At 42.0% G+C, this 17,735-nt stretch overlaps 1 protein-coding gene across 5 annotated transcripts in view; it reads right to left on the reverse strand.

Annotated features, from left to right (window-relative positions):
• The window catches only part of PHF8 (PHD finger protein 8), a 177,439-nt gene extending 161,956 nt beyond the window's left edge, over positions 1-15,483 (reverse strand). Inside the window, exons 1-2 of one of the 5 annotated variants that reach the window (XM_036930848.2) lie at positions 15,310-15,483; positions 13,115-13,310 (exon numbers count right to left, since the gene is read on the reverse strand). In XM_036930848.2, coding sequence (XP_036786743.2) covers positions 13,115-13,212 — 98 coding nt within the window. In that variant the 5' untranslated portion in view covers positions 13,213-13,310; positions 15,310-15,483. Of the gene's footprint in view, positions 1-13,114; positions 13,311-13,518; positions 13,836-14,196; positions 15,108-15,309 lie in introns of those variants that run through there. The other 4 variants (XM_057495987.1, XM_057495986.1, XM_057495989.1 and 1 more) reach the window with 4 other exon arrangements.
• Positions 15,484-17,735: the final 2,252 nt, after the last annotated feature.

Below are 17,735 nucleotides of genomic sequence, written 5' to 3' on the forward strand. Positions count from 1 at the left end.
CATATAATGAAAAAAGTTAAAACTAAAAGGATAGAAAAAGATATACCATGCAACCTTTAATTTAGTCAAAAGAAATGAGAGACTACATTAATATCATATAAAATAGACTTCCATGCAAAGAAAATTACTAGAAACAGAGAATGACATTACATAATAGTAAAAGGGTAAATCCACCAACACATAGCAATCCTAAATGAATATACATCAAACAAGAAAGCTGCAAAATGTGACACAACAAATAATAGAACTGAAAAGAGAAATAGACAAATCGACAGTTAAAGCTGAATACTTCAACACCTCCTTCTCAACAGCAGACTGAACTAGATAGAAAATCAGCAAGGAAAGAGAAGAATTCAGCAACACCATCAGGATAAACATTCTTTTCAAGTGACCATGGAACATTTTTATCCAGGGCCGTAAAACAAACCTCAATACATTTAAAGGAATTAAATTCAGACAGAGCATATTCTCTGGCCACTATGGAACCAAACCAGAAATGAGTAACAGAATTGTAACAGGAAAATCTACAAACAATTGAAAACTAAAGAACACACTTCTATATGATTTACAGGTCAAACAGGAAGTATCTAAGGAAATTAAAAATTACACTTAAGTTTATGAAAAGGAAAACATCAAAACCTGTGCAACACAGCTAAATCAGTACTAAGAAGGAAAAAGATAGCACTAAATGCTTACATTAGAAGACAGGAAAAATCTCAAATCAATAACCTAAGCTCCCACCTCAAGAAATTAGGTAAAGAGGAGCAAAATAAACCCAAAGCAAGTGGAAGGAAGGAAAGAATAAACTGCAGAGATAAATGAAATTTAAAACAGAAAGACAATAAAGCCAATGAAACAAAAAGCTTGTTCTTCCAAAAGACCAATGAAACTGACATACCACTAGCAGGTCTGAAAAAGAAAAACAAAACTGCAGTGAGAAAAAAAGTAAAAAAAAAATGAGATATCACCACAGAGCTAATCTGCAGATATCAAAAGGATAATAAGGTAATGCTATGAACAACTCTATACACACTTAAAATTGACCACTTAGATGAAATGGATCAATTCATTGGAAAGCACAAACTACCACAACATACCCAATATAAAACAATTTCAATAGCCTATAGCTACTAAGTAAATTGAATTCATAATTTAACTCCAAACAAAGATTAATTGGTGATGGAGAGGATGTGGAGAAAAGGGAACCCTCCTACACTGTTGGTGGGAATGTAAACTGGTACAGCCACTATGGAAAGCAGTATAGAGAGTCCTCAAAAAGCTAAAATAGAAATGCCATTACACATCTAGTCATTTACCTGAAGAAAACAAAATCCCTGATTTGAAAAGATATATATATTCCTATGTTTACTGCTACATTATTTACAATAGCCAAGATATGTAAGTAACCGAAGCATCCATCAATAGACAAATGGATAAAGAAGATGTGGTACATATATGCAATTGGATATTATTCAGCCATAAAAAGAAATAAATCTTGCCATTTGCAACAACACAGGTGGACAGCCAGGCAGAGAAAGACAAATACCATACAATTCACTTACATGTGGAATCTAAAAAACAAAATGAACAAAACAGTCAAGACTCATAGACACTGAGAAGTGACTGGTGGTTACCACGGGGAGGGGTTCCGGTAGGTGGGTGAAATAGACAAAGGGAATAAAGAGGCAAAAAAACTCAATCATAATATAAATTAGTCACAGGGTGAAAGTATAGCATAGAGTTAATAAATCTGTAACATCTTTTTATGTTAACAGTAACTACACTAGCTGGGGTGAGCATCTAATAATGTACGTAACTTGTCGAATCATGATGCTGTATTTAAAAACCAATATAACACTGTCTTTCAACTATACTTCAATTTAAAAAAAGATAATTAGGCAAAGGACTTAGGATAATAACTGGATCAATAAACAAAGTCCATTACCATTTTATTTCAATTATCATCACAACTACTCTTGGGTAAACTGAAACTGCAGAGAAGAAATCTTTCGCTAAAAAGTAACAGAGCCATGGCTAGGACGAATTAATATAGTAAAAATGGCCATCCTGCCCAAAGTGATACACAGACTTGATGCAATCCCTATCAAATAACCAACAACATTCTTCAACGAACTGGAACAAATAGTTCAAAAATTCATATGGAAACACCAAAGACCCCGAATAGCCAAAGCAATCCTAAGAAAGAAAAATAAAGTGGGGGGGATCTCACTCCCAAACTTCAAGCTCTACTACAAAGCCTCAGTAATCAAGACAATTTGGTACTGTCACAAGAACAGAGGCACAGACCAGTGGAACAGATTAGAGACTCCAGACATTAACCCAAACATATATGGTCAATTAATATTTGATGAAGGAGCCATGGACATACAATGGTGAAATGAAAGTCTCTTCAGCAGATGGTGCTGGCAAAACTGGACAGCTACATGTAAGAGAATGAAACTGGATCACTGTCTAACCCCATAGACAAAAGTAAATTCAAAATGGATCAAAGACCTGAATGTAAGTCATGAAATCATAAAAGTCTTAGAAAAAGCATAGGCAAAAATCTCATGGACATAAACATTAGCGACTTCTTCATGAACATATCTCCCCAGGCAAGGAAAACAATAGCAAAAATGAACAAGTGGGACTGTATCAAGCTGAAAAGCTTCTGTACAGCAAAGGACACCATCAATAGAACTAAAAGGTACCCTACAGTATGGGAGAATATATTCGTAAATGACAGATCCGATAAAGGGTTGACATCCAAAATATATAAAGAGCTCACGCACCTCAACAAACAAAAAGCAAATAATCCAATTAAAAAATAGGCAGAGGAGCTGAACAGACAGTTCTCCAAAGAAGAAATTCAGATGGCCAACAGACACATGAAAAGATGCTCCACATCACTAGTTATCAGAGAAATGCAAATTAAAACCACAATGAGGTATCACCTCACACCAGTAAGGATGGCTAGCATCCAAAAGACAAACAATAACAAATGTGGCGAGGTTGTGGAGAAAGGGGAACCCTCCTACACTGCTGGTGGGAATGTAAATTAGTTCAGCCATTGTGGAAAGCAGTATGGAGGTTCCTCAAAATACTCAAAGTGGACTTACCATTTGACCCAGGAATCCCACTTCTAGGAATTTACCCTAAGAATGCAGCACTCCAGTTTGAAAAAGACAGATGCACCCCTATATTTATCGCAGCACTATTTACAATAGCCAAGAAATGGAAGCAACCTAAGTGTCCATCAGTATATGAATGGATAAAGAAGAAGTAGTACATTTACACAATGGAATATTATTCAGCCATAAGATGAAAACAAATCCTACAATTTACAACATGGATGGAGCTAGAGGGTATTTTGCTCAGTGAAATAAGCCAAGCGGAGAAAGACAAATACCAAATGATTTCACTCATCTGTGGAGTATAATAACAAAGGAAAAACTGAAGGAACAAAACAGCAGCAGAATCACAGAACCCAAGAATGGACTAACAGTTACCAAAGGGAAAGAGACTGGGGAGAATGGGAGGGTAGGGAGGGATACGGGTGGGGAAGAAGAAAGGGGGTATTATGATTAGCATGTATAATGTGGGGGGTGGGGGAAAGTGGGGGGCTGTGCAACACAGAGAAGACAAGTATTGATTCTACAACATCTTACTATGCTGATGGACAGTGACTGTAATGGGGTTTGTGGGGGGGACTTGGGGTAGGGCAGAGCCTAGTAAACATAATGATCTTCATGTAATTGTAGATTAATGATTAAAAAAAAGTAACAGAGCCAGAATTTGAACCCAGATTTGAAGGTAGTGCCATTTTCTCTAGAGTTTAGAGTAACTTGGCATTAGTAATCCCTAACTGGATTTTAAGAAGTTTAGACTATGGAAGTCATCAAAGATTTGTATCACCTATAGGCATTTATGGGCTTAACTATTGTGAGCAATCATGAAAAGTCCACATATTTTGTAACTTTGAATTGTGCTGAAGTACAAATTTAAATGGAGCACTCTGTGAATGTGGTTTGTGTGAGTGTTACAGGCAGAGAGACAGAGTGCACTGGGTAAGCAAGAGCAGCCACCCACCAAGGAACTGATCCTCAGCCGGCTTCCTTACGCTCTGGCAGGCCATAGAGAGAAGCATGAGAAGAAACAAAAACTTGGTCTCTTCCATAGAAAAAAAAATTAAGGCAGTTAACTTATGTCAGGGGATGCACAAGAACACAAGACTCATCACAGAAATGTCATTAAGGAGGGGCCTGGCCCATAAATCCATTTCCATATTTGTAAATTTAGAATTCTTAAAGGCCTCAGTGGTGTTCCTTATAAATGTCAAGTCTCTACTGTATAAACATGTTCACCACAATGTTTTTGTTTTAGCCAACAACCATATCAAAATGCAAAACATTTCCAAAACCCCGAAAGTTTCCCTCATATCACAGTATTATTTATAATATAAAAAATAGAAATAACATAAGTATCTAACCACACAGGAAATGGCCAAGTAACTGATGATACATACATGGTGGGATATAAGAAATGAGGCTTATATGAGTATATAACAACCTGGCAAAAAACATTATAATGTTAAGTAGGAATAAAAGTCAGTACACAAAATGGTATTTATTTTCCCATGTTGTAAAAACACATGTTTATATTCTAAGTCATATTCTAAGATGGGAGATAGTGCAACAAAAAATTTAACAGTGGATTGTGCTCAACAGTACACTCATTGGTGACTTTTATTTCCTTTATTTTTCTGTATTTTCTAAAATGAGCATGTCCCACCTATATAATCAGGAAAAAATTATTTAAAAAAGAAATATCTAACTTTCAAGGTTGGGTGTGGATTGAGATAATTTATACAAAGTCCCATAATGGGGCCTAGCATGTAGTATGCACTCAATAAGCATTTGTTTCTATTTTCTGTTTCTACATTGTGGAGTTAGGGTCACTGTACCCATGACAGGAGTTCACTTTCCAGGTCTGAACCTATATACTTCCCAAACACTCCAAAGCAAGTTACACAAGCAAGAGCTTTTTTCAAGACCCATTCATTTGCTCATTCAAAAACATTCTCAGGGGATCATGGGAAGATGGCGGCATGAGTATTTCAGAGGAAATCTCCTCCCCAAAACATATATATTTACGAAAATACAATAAATACAACTATTCCTAAAAGAGACACCAGTGGATGCAGTACAACAGCCAGGATACATCTACACCTGTGAGAACTCAACATCACACAAAGGGGGTAAGATACAAGCCGTGGCCAGGAGGGACCCAAACACTCCCCCACCACAGAACCTGGCGGGAAGAAAGGAGTCGGAATGGGGAGGGAGTGAAAGCCCAGGACAGCTAAACAACCAGCTCTAGAAATCCGCACCTGGAACGTGGACACAAGGTGTATGGGGTGCTGGATATTAGAGAAATGGAAAAGCAAAACCTGTGGGCAGGTCCCCGCAACCAGCGCCTCTGAGACAAAAGAAAAGCGAGTGCCTTCTGCAAGTCTTAAAGAGACAGGGACCCTATAGCTGGACAAAGTTGTCCCGGCACACTTATCCAGCAGCTGGGAATTCCGGGGAAACTTAGGTGTCCTAAACACTGGGGAGGCAGTGCAGCACTGAAGCCTGTCACGGCACTAAGCAGCCTGCCAGTTGTTCCTCCAACAGGCGCGGACGCAGACACACTGGCCCAGTACTGGGAGAGTGGCAGCGCGTGCTGGGGACAGCGGCGCCGGAAGGGACCATGAGCAGATTGCGTGCACCAATGGCGCAGGAGGGGACCAGGAGAGGCTTGTGCAAGCCTGCAGCGGCACGACAGAACAGCCCTGGCGCGGCTCACGTGCACGGGCGGCAGTGGAGCCAGAGGAGCCCCGTAGAGGCCCGCATGGGAGAGACCTGCACGTGCCTTCAGTGGAGCCAGAGGGAGCAGGCGTGCCCCCAGCAGCCAACGGGAATCCCAGCCCAACGCACTACAGCCTGGACCAGACCCAAAGGCCACTGCTGGTAAACAGCTGCCCGGCAGGGGCGCCGCTAACACAGAGTAGCACAACTGGCATGCCTGCAATTCCCCGCAGGGCTCCGTGCTGCACTGACGGAGACCCCGCCCACAGCAGCTTAGAGGACTAAACCAGTGGTTGCTCCACGAGTGTGAGGAACTGGCACAGGCAGCGGAGAACGGCAAGGCATCCAGCAAGCAGGAAAGGACTTCCTTCTCCCAGCTGACACACCCACAACATGCCTACAGCCACCGCTATCACCATGAAAAGGCAAAAAATTTTAGTCCAGTCCAAGATAGTTAAGACAACACCTGACAGAGGATCGGCAGAGAAAGACCAAACCAGTCTCCCTGAAAAAGAATTCAAAATAAAAATCATAAACATGCAGACAGAGATGCAGAGAAATATGCAAGAGCTATGGGATAAAGTACGGAGGGAGACTACAGATGTCCGGAGGGAGATTACAGACGTGAAACAAATTCTGGAAGGATTTATAAGCAGAATGGATAAGATGCAAGAGACCACTGATGGAGTAGAAACCAGAGAACAGGAACACATAGAAGCTGAAGCAGAGAGAGATACAAGGATCTCCAGGAATGAAACAATATTAAGAGAACTGTGTGACCAATCCAAAAGGAACAATATCCATATTATAGGGGTACCAGAAGAAGAAGAGAGAGAAAAAGGGATAGAAAGTGTATTTGAAGAAATAATTGCTGAAAACTTCCCAAAACTGGGGGAGGAAATAATCGAACAAATCACGGAGAAATACACAGAACTCCCGACAGACGGGATCAAAAGAGGTCAACACCAGGACACATAATAATTAAAATGGCAAAGAACAAGGACAAGCACAGAGTGCTAAAGGCATCCAGAGAGAAAAAAAAGGTCACCTACAAAGGAAAACCCATCAGGCTATCATCAGACTTCTCAACAGAAACCTTACCGGCCAGAAGAGAATGGCATGATATATTTAATGCAATGAAACAGAAGGGCCTTGAAACAAGGATACTGTATCCACACGATTATCATTTAAACATGAAGGAGGGATTAAACAATTCCCAGACAAGCAAAAGTTGAGGGAATTTTCCCCCCACAAACCACCTCTACAGGGTATTTTAGAGGGACTGCTCTAGATGGGAGCAATCCAAAAAAGAGCACAGAACAAAACACCCAACATATGAAGAATGGAGGAGGAGGAATAAGAAGGGAAAGAAAAAATCATCAGATTGTGTTTATAACACCTCAATAAGCGAGTTAAGTCAGACAGTAAGGTAGTAAACAAGCTAACCTTGAACCTTTATTACCACAAATCTAAAGCCAGCAATGGCAATAAGTACATGTCTTTCAATAACCACCCTAAATGTACATGGACAGAATGCACCAATCAAAAGACATAGAGTAATAGAATGGATAAAAAAGCAAGACCCACCAATATGCTGCATACAAGAGACTCACGTCAAACCCAAAGACATGCACAGATTAAAAGTCAAGGGATGGAGAAAGATATTTCATGCAAACAACACAGAGAAAAAAGCAGGTGTTGCAATACTAGTATCAGACAAAATAGATTTCAAAATAAAGAAAGTAACAAGAGATATAGAAGGACATTACATAATGATAAAGGGATCAGTCCAACAAGAGGATATAACCATTATAAACATATATGCACCCAATACAGGAGCACCAATATATGTGAAACAAATACTAACAGAATTAAAGGAGGAAATAGAATGCAATGCATTTATTTTGGGAGACATTAACACACCAATCACTCCAAAGGACAGATCTACCAGACAGAAAATGAGTAAGAACACAGAGGCACTGAACAACACACTAGAACACATGGACCTAATAGACATCTATAGAACTCTACATTCAAAAGCAACAGGATACACACTCTTCTCAAGTGCACATGGAACATTCTCCAGAATAGACCACATACTAGGCCACAAAAAGAGCCTCAGTAAATTCCAAAAGATTGAAATCCTACAAACCAACTTTTCAGACCACAAAGGTATAAAACTAGAAATAAATTGTACACGGAAAGCAAAAAGGCTTACAAACACATGGAGGCTTAACAAAATGCTCCTAAATAATCAATGGTTCAACAACCAAATTAAAATGGAGATATAGCAATATATGGAAACAAATGACAACAACAACACAAAGCCCCAACTTCTGTGGGATGCAGCAAAAGCCGTCTTAAAAGGAAAGTATATAGCAATCCAGGCATATTTAAAGAAGGAAGAACAATCCCAAATGAACACTCTAATGTCACAATTATCGACATTGGAAAAAGAAGAACAAATGAGGCCTAAGGTCAGCAGATGGAGGGACATAATAAAGATCAGAGAAGAAATAAATAGAATTGAGAAGAATAAAACAATAGAAAAAAATCAGTGAAACCAAGAGCTGGTTCTTCGAGAAAATAAACAAAATAAATAAGCCTCTAGCCAGAATTATTAAGAGAAAAAGAGAGTCAACACACATCAACAGAATCAGAAACGAGAAAGGAAAAATCACGCGGACCCCACAGAAATACAAAGAATTATTAGAGACTACTATGAAAACCTATATGCTAACAAGCTGGAAAACCTAGGAGAAATGGACAACTTCCCAGAAAAATACAACCTTTCAAGACTGACCCAGAAAGAAATAGAAAATTTAAACAGACCAATTACCAGCAACGAAATTGAATCAGTAATCAAAAAACCACCGAAGAACAAAACCCCCGGGAGAGATGGATTTTCCTCGGAATTTTATCAGACATACAGAGAAGACATAATACCCATTCTCCTTAAAGTTTTCCAAATAATAGAAGAGGAGGGAATACTCCCAAACTCATTCTATGAAGCCAACATCACCCTAATACGAAAACCAGGCAAAGACCCCACCAAAAATAAAACTACAGACCAATATCCCTGATGAACATAGATGCAAAAATACCAAACAAAACATTAGCAAACCGAATGCAAAAATACATCAAGAGGATCACACACCATGACCAAGTGGGATTCATCCCAGGGATGCAAGGATGGTACAACATTTGAAAATCCATCAACATCATCCACATCAACAAAAAGGACAAAAACCACATGATCATCTCCATAGATGCTGAAAAAGCATTTGACAAAATTCAACACCCATTCATGATAAAAACTCTCAACAAAATGGGCATAGAGGGCAAGTACCTCAACATAATAAAGGCCATATATGATAAACCCACAGCTAACATCATACTGAACAGGAGAGGCTATAGACTTTTCCTCTGAGATCAGGAACAAGACAGGAATGCCCACTCTCCCCACTGCTATTTAACATAGTACTGGAGGTCCTAGCCATGGCAATCAGACAAAACAAAGAAATACATGAAATCCAGATTGGTAAAGAAGTCAAACTGTCACTCTCTGCAGATGACATGATATTGTACATAAAAAACCCTAAAGACTCCACTGCAAAACTGCTAGAATTAATATCCGAATTCAGCAAAGTTGCAGGATACAAAATTAACACACAGAGATCTGGAGCATTCCTATACACTAACAATGAACTAATACAAAGAGAAATCAGGAAAACAATTCCATTCGTAATAGCATCAAAAAGAATAAAATACCTAGGAATAAACCTAAACAAGGAAGTGAAAGACCTATACCCTGAAAACTACAGGACACTCTTAAGGGAAATTATAGAGGTCACTAACAAATGGAAACTCATTCCATGCTCCTGGCTAGGAAGAATTAATATCGTCAAAATGGCCATCCCGCCCAAAGCAATATACAGATTCGATGCAATCCCTATCAAATTATCAACAGCATTCTTCAATGATCTGGAACAAATAGTTCAAAAATTCATATGGAACCGCCAAAGACCCCGAAGAACCGAAGCAATCCTGAGAAGGAAGAATAAAGTGGGGGGGATCTCGCTCCCCAACTTCAAGCTCTATTACAAAGCACAGTAATCAAGACAATTTGGTACTGGCACAAGAACAGAGCCACAGACCAGTGGAACAGAATAGAGACTCCAGACATTAACCCAAACATATATGGCCAATTAATATATGATAAAGGGGCCATGGACATACAATGGGGAAATGACAGTCTCTTCAACAGATGGTGCTGGCAAAACTCGATAGCTACATGTAAGAGAATGAAACTGGATCACTGTCTAACCCCATACACAGAAGTAAATTTGAAATGGATCAAAGACCTGAATCTAAATCACGAAACCATAAAACTCTTAGAAATAAACATAGGCAAAAATCTCATGGACATAAACATGAGTGACTTCTTCATGAACATATCTCCCCGGGCAAGGGAAACAAAGGCAAAAATGCACAAGTGGGACTATATCAAGCTAAAAAGCTTCTGTACAGCAAAGGACACAATCAATAGAACAAAAAGGAATCCTACAGTATGGGAGAATATATTCATAAATCACAAATCCGATAAAGGATTGACATCCGAAATATATAAAGAGCTCACACACCTCAACAAACAAAAATCAAATAATCCAATTAAAAAATGGGCAGAGGAGCTGAATAGACAGTTCTCTAAAGAAGAAATTCAGATGGCCAACAGGCACATGAAAAGATGCTCCACATAGCTAATCATCAGAGAAATGCAAATTAAAACCTCCGTGAGGTATTACCTCACACCAGTAAGGATCGCCATCATCGAAAAGACAAACAACAACAAATGTTGGCGAGGTTGTGGAGAAAGGGGAACCCCCTACACTGCTGGTGGGAATGTAAATTAGTTCAACCATTGTAGAAAGCAGTATGAAGGTTCCTCAGAATGCTCAAAATAGAAATACCATTTGACCCAGGAATTCCACTTCTAGGAATTTACCCTAAGAATGCAGCACTCCAGTTTGAAAAAGACAGATGCACCCCTATGTTTATCACTGCACTATTTACAATAGCCAAGATATGGAAGCAACCTAAGTGTCCATCAGTAGATGAATGGATAAAGAATATGTGGTACATATATACAATGGAATATTACTCAGCCATAAGAAAAAAACAGATCCTACCATTCGCAACAACATGGATGGAGCTAGAGGGTATTATGCTCAGTGAAATAAGCCAGGCGGAGAAAGACAAGTACCAAATGATTTCACTCATATGTGGAGTATAAAAACAAAGGAAAACTGAAGGAACAAAGCAGCAGCAGAATCACAGAACCCACGAATGGACTAATAGTTACCAAAGGGAAAGGGACTGGGGAGGATGGGTGGGAAGGGAGGGATAAGGGTGGGGAAAAAGAAAGAGGGCATTACAATTAACATGTATAGTGTGTGGGGAGCACGGGGAGGGCTGTGCAACACAGAGAAGACAAATAGTGATTTTACAGCATCTTACTACGCAGATGGACAGCGACTGTGAAGGGGTACATGGGGGGGACTTGGTGAAGGGAGAAGCCTAGTAAACATAATGTTCTTCATGTTTTTGTAGATTAATGATACCAAAATTTAAAAAAAACATGCTCAGCATCTATTACATATTTAGCAATGAACTAGGCTCTAGGGATACCAAAAATGAAAAGATGACACCTCTGCCCTCTGTAGCTCTGGCTAATGAGTGACACAGATGTATTTCTAACTATGATATAATGAAATATTTACTTTCAATAAGGATGTACATAAAGTGCAATGGGAACCCAGAGGAAGGAGGCCTTTTACAGAGGAGGTATTCTGTGAGTTGTAAAAAGGAGACATTTGTGGGACTAGCATGCACAAAGACAAAGAGGCATAAAAGAGTATAAAATTCTCCCAGAACTTTAAGTAGTTCAGTCTTGCTGGGACATAAAGAACAAGGGAGGAGGAGTGGCGGGAAACGAGACTGAACAAGTAGATCACAAAAGGTCTTGTCTGTCACACAAAGGAGACTGAATTTTATTCTGTAGGGGATCTACTGAAAGAATTTTAAGCAGAGGAGTGACTTGATCAGCACTAGCAAATATACCAGAAATCCTGAAAGACATCTTAATCCTCATTTATTTCCAGGGAAAACGTAAAGGCCCGATCCTCTAGGTCCCCTCTTAAATAAAATAACATGAAGCTGTAAGCAGAACTATGTACCTGGCACACAATAAATACTCAATAAAGATCTGCTGAATATGAATTTGGATATCCTGCATGGGGCAGTCCCTGCTAAGAGCAGAATTTTAGCAGCACCAGCACCTTCAGTTTGGTCTTAGGTGTGATAATAGGAACTGCTCCTTTGGAAGGGACTAGTGGCAACAGAAAATTCTAAAATCTAACACGCAACAGGAAGAGGGTGCCATAAATCCATTTTGTTGTACTCCAGTGTACAAATCTCTCTTACAGTTTTATTTCCATAGTGGGATTTACGTACCAATAATGGGATAATATTATTGTTTTACTTCACCCACTAACCTCTCTGGAATCCTGGGTGACAGGTGTTTCTGTGCACACATGGCAAACTGGAGAGAACTCATTACTGGTTTCACTCCTGCAGTTGTACCCAATATCTCTTCTGCTTAATTGAATTTAGTTGAATGGTTCTTCAGATAAATACGGTAGAAATGAAATAATTGCATTTCTGCCTTCATTTACTGAGTGCATGCAAAATGCTTTAAGTAATCAGGAAGGATGTATTAGATACAATTTATAAGTGAAGAAAATGAGGCTCAGAGAGGCAAAGCAACTTGCCCAACAACACTGATAGTAAGTTGCAAAGCCACAACTCAAACCCATGTTTGTTGAACTCAAGTATCACACACACACAAAAAAAATGCGGTACTGTCTCCTCCAAAGCCATCGTGAGGCAAAACAAAGTTACCGGAATATAAAAATGATACTTTCTTTGTGTCTAGGGAATACTTTCTTAAAAAAATAATCAAACGGGGTGCAAAGAAGAAATACATATGGGACATAAAATAAAGAGAAAAGAGAGGCCAGTATCAGCTAGGCCCTAGTGCAGCAAGAAAGGACGGAAGAACCTGGGTCTGGGAGTTAAGTTGGAGCTAATTCTTGGGGAGATGAGGGGAAAGTTTCTGAGCAGGAACCTAAGACAGAGCTGAGAAAGTAGGTAGGCAGCAAGCACCTGGCCACTGCACGCTGTCCAGCCTGGCCTGCCCTCCTTACCTGCCGTGAAACCAGTCCTGGCACATGTCACACTCAATCATGAAGCGGGTCACATCGTAAGGAAGCCGGCAGAGGCAATACACGGGCACCGAGGCCATCTTCGCCTGGCCTTGGAGCACTCTGGCAGGCCAGGTTCGTAAGCGTCTCAGGGGAGGGAGCTGAAGGCGGCAGCAGGCGCGTCCTCTCTGGACGATGGCTGGGTACAAACAACACTTTTTACAGAGTGAATCAGTTCCCCCATAATACCAACCCTTAGTTCACAAATGGCAGTTAGGGCTGCAGGGATGCAACACAGCTGGTATGGCTGTAGGGGGCAATCGGAGAAAGCCCACAGGCCTCCAGAATTCCTTGAACAAATAAAGAAAGGCGCTCTGCCGTCGGAAGGCTTTTTTTTTTCTCCCTACCTCCTTCGGCCCCCAGAGTCACTGATAACTTCTTTCCGGGTTGCAGGGAAGTATCTGACGCCTTTTCAGGGAGCTTCCTTCATTCCTCATTGCACTCTCTCCTGGCTTGTAACCTTGCTTCCCTGAGATGTCTTTATTATGACGCAAACCACAGCCCAAAGGAGGAGGCTGGGGGTACCTCGGGAAAAGTCCCTCCTCCCTCCCAAAATAGGGACAACAAGGGAGAGCTGAGGGAGACCTTGGAAGTCGGCACAAATTACTCGAAAATTACGATGCCTCAGGAACAAGGCGGTCAAGAACTAGGCGCCCAACTCAAATCACAGTTCTGGGGTCCTGTTCTGAGAGTTTAAATGATCCACAGTCTCAAAATCATTCCAGCCCCGATCAGTCAGGAGTCTCATCACCCCAACAACTGAAATCAATCTCAATTTCAAAATTGATCATATGGTCCTCTACTTCAAAGACAACAGGGTTCTGTTGCACCCCTGAAACTAAAAAGGATCTCCCTGAATCCCCTGAAGCTGACCAGAACGCCCTCACGCTCGTGCAACTGAAGGAGGATTCTTTTCCCCCACCGCTCAGAAACTGGCAGGCATTTCCTCACAGCGTCCTAATTGTGACTGGGACTCTCTGTCTCCCAAAACTGACAGGGGTTTCCTTGCAGCCCCCGAAACTTACGAGAATCTCTTCACGCCTCCCAAACTGACAGGAACCTCCTCAGACCCCAAACGTGACAAGAACGTCTTCGGTCCCGAACCCTACAAGGACCTCCTCATCCGCAAAGCTGCAGGGATTCCTCACGCCCGCGGAGTTCAGTGCCACCGAAGCAACGGCGGCCAGGCTTGCTCCGGGGAGGCTCGGCGCCTCGCGCACCGGAGGCTCAGCCAGCAGTTCCGGCCCCACCGGCGTCGCGCACCGAATTCTGGGATCGACTGGGCGACGCTGCGAACTTTGCTCGCCTTACCCTGGAATCACCCGCTGGGTCACACGGCCCTGGACGCCCTGCTTTCCTTCAAGGCAGTTTTCTCTACAGCTCTGGCCTGCGTCTGGCCCTTCGGGCCTCCAGGAGCCCACGGCTCGGGCCTAGTCTGGCAGCCGCCCGGCGAACCGGCAAGCGGCGGCGTCCCTGGGCCGGCAGGAGATGGCCACGAGCAAACCAACGAGAAAGGAGATGCACCGGCGGCCGGGTCGGAGAGAAACGACCCGCAAAGTAGCCAGGGAAAGCCCGGTGGCGGTGTTATGCAATTCGTATAGTCAATAAAGTTTATTCAAAACAACGAGGAAGTTGAGGAGGAGACGGGAGGAGAGATACGGCGTAAACAGCTCCCATGTTGAGTGTGGCGGCTCCGCCGCGGCGAGGCGACCCGACCGCCATCTTATGAGGGCCGGGCGCGCGAAGCAACCGCGGCAGAGGCGGGGGACGGAGGCCGCTGGCACCCGCGTGACGCCAGCAGAGGCGGAGCACCACCTTGAGAAAAGGGGGCCGAGACTCGGCTACTCTTTGGACCCGCTCGTGCTCTCTAGCTACCCAATTGAAGCCGAGGACTATAAGCCGCCATCTTAGGCGAGGCGGTCTCTTGGTTCCATTTTGACTAGGGCGAGACCCTTCCCAGCCTTTTCCCTCCCCCGGGCGAGATGGGAGTTAATCATCCCCCACCACACACAGACACACACACACACTCCTCCTCCCCAGCCTTCTCCTCCTATGAGAAGAAGTGAACTCTGCAAACTGCAAAATAAATAGGTGGTGGTGGGGACGGGCTTCGGTCAGGGTGGAGGCGGCGTACTCACAGAGGCTCCTGTTCTTTGAGCACCACCAGCGGACTACGGTCTCACAGTGTCGCCGAGTCTTCACCCTGTAAGGGAGGCTGTTATTATCCCCAAGTGAGGACACAGGCTTAGGGAGTTGAACCTTGCTCCCTCCAGTGTCCCCTTCCTCCCGCGTTCTATCCTCAGTCCCTTGGTTGGTCTCTCTGTCGTCCTTCCTCCGTAAAGCTTCTGTCAATTTCCCAGCTGCCAGTGAACTCCTTTTTGACCCAACTGTTTCAATTGAGTGCAGTTCAGACACAGTTCAATGATTTCCATGCACACGTTACAGGAGTTTCCTGAGGGTGGTGTGGGAGAAAAGGATGAATGAATGGAACGCCCCACACATGCTTCAAGATGGCGCTGGTTTTCTCAGACATTCTAGAATATTCCCTAGGAATCCTCTTACCATTTCGTTTTCTTAAAGGGTCCCACTGTTCTAAAAAAGAAAATGTATGTGTGCACACCAGTTTCCTAAGTAATTGGTGGCTTAGGCCCTGGGGATATAATGATGGAAAAAGGGTCTCTGCTGTGAGAAATTGCCAGCCACTGCGGGAGACAAGCTTGCAAGTCAACAGGCGGAACACAAGCTCCAGTAAACACACAGATACCTGTTGGTAAGTGAAAAAATAAAGCTAAGACAGTGCCTCAGAAACGGCTTCCTACTGTCCAAGAAGATTTCAGGGACACTTTGCAGGTATATAAAAGTTCGCTGAATTAACAAGAACACTGTAGATAAAAGGATCAACATGTAAAAATGCACATTGGAAAATATTTGCAAAAAGAAGTTGAATACTACACTTCTTTAATTTAGGGATCATTGATATACACTCTTATGAAGGTTTCACATGAAAAAGATTGTGGTTAGTACATTCACCCATATTATCAAGACCCCCCCAATACCCTATGGAAGTCACTGTCCATCAGTTTAGTAAGATGCCACAGAGTCACTATTTGTTTTCACTGTGCTACCGTTTTCCCCATGATTCCTCTATACCATGTGTGCCAATCATAACACCCCTCAATCTCCTTCTCCCACCCTCCCTGACCCCTCCACTTTGTTAAACACTACACCTTACTTGGAGTCTGGGAGTATGCTGCTGTTTTGTTCCTTCAGTTTTGCTTCGTTGTTACACTCCACAAATGACTAAAATAATGCGGTAGTTGTCTTTCTCCACCTCACTTAATTCACTGGGCATAATACCCTCTAGCTCCATCCATGTTGTTGCAAATAGTAAGATTTGTTTTTTTATGGCTGAATACTATCCCATTGTGTATATGTACCACTCCTTCTATATCCATTCATTTACTGATGGACACTTACGTTGCTTCCATTTCTTGGCTATTGTAAATAATACTGTGATAAACATAGGGGGGCATGTGTCTCTTTGAATATGGGATCCTGCATTCTTTTTTCTTAATTAATTAATTTATTTATTTTGGTATCATTAATCTACAGTTACATAAAGAACATTATGTTTACTAGGCTCCCCCATTCACCAAGTCCCCCCGACATACCCCTTCACAGTCACTGTCCATCTGCGTAGTAAGATGCTGTAAAATCACTACTTGTCTTCTCTGTGTTCCACAGCCCTCCCGTGCCCCCCACGAACTACACATGCTAATTGTAATGCCCTCTTTCTTTTTCCCCCGCCCTTATCTTTCCCTTCCCTCCAATCTTCCCCAGTCCCTTTCCCTTTGGTAACTATTAGTCCATTCGTGGGTTCTGTGATTCTGCTGCTGTTTTGTTCCTTCAGTTTTCCTTTGTTCTTACACTCCACATATGAGTAAAATCATTTGGTACTTGTCTTTATCCACCTGGATTATTTCACTGAGCATAATACCCTCTAGCTCCATCCATGTTGTTGCGAATGGTAGGATCTGTTTTTTTCTTATGGCTGAGTAATATTCCATTGTGTATATGTACCACATCTTCCTTATCCATTCATCTGCTGATGGACATTTAGGTTGCTTCCATATCTTGGCTATTGTAAATAGTGCAGCGATAAACATACGGGTGCATCTGTCTTTTCCAAACTGGAGTGCTGCATTCTTAGGGTAAATTCCTAGAAGTGGAATTCCTGGGTCAAATGGTATTTCTATTTTGAGCATTCTGAGGAACCTTCATACTGCTTTCCACAATGGTTGAACTAATTTACATTCCCACCAACAGTGTATGAGGGTTCCACTTTCTCCACAACCTCGCCAACATTTGTTGTTGTTTGTCTTTTCGATGATGACAATCCTTACTGGTGTGAGGTGATATCTCATTGTGGTTTTAATTTGCATTTCTCTGATGTTTAGCAATGTGGAGCATCTTTTCATGTGCCTGTTGGCCATCTGGATTTCTTTAGAGAACTGTCTATTCAGCTCCAATGCCCATTTTTAATGGGATTATTTGCTTTTTGTTT

This window comes from Manis pentadactyla, chromosome X, assembly GCF_030020395.1.
Source record: "Manis pentadactyla isolate mManPen7 chromosome X, mManPen7.hap1, whole genome shotgun sequence".
Lineage (NCBI taxonomy): Eukaryota > Metazoa > Chordata > Mammalia > Pholidota > Manidae > Manis > Manis pentadactyla.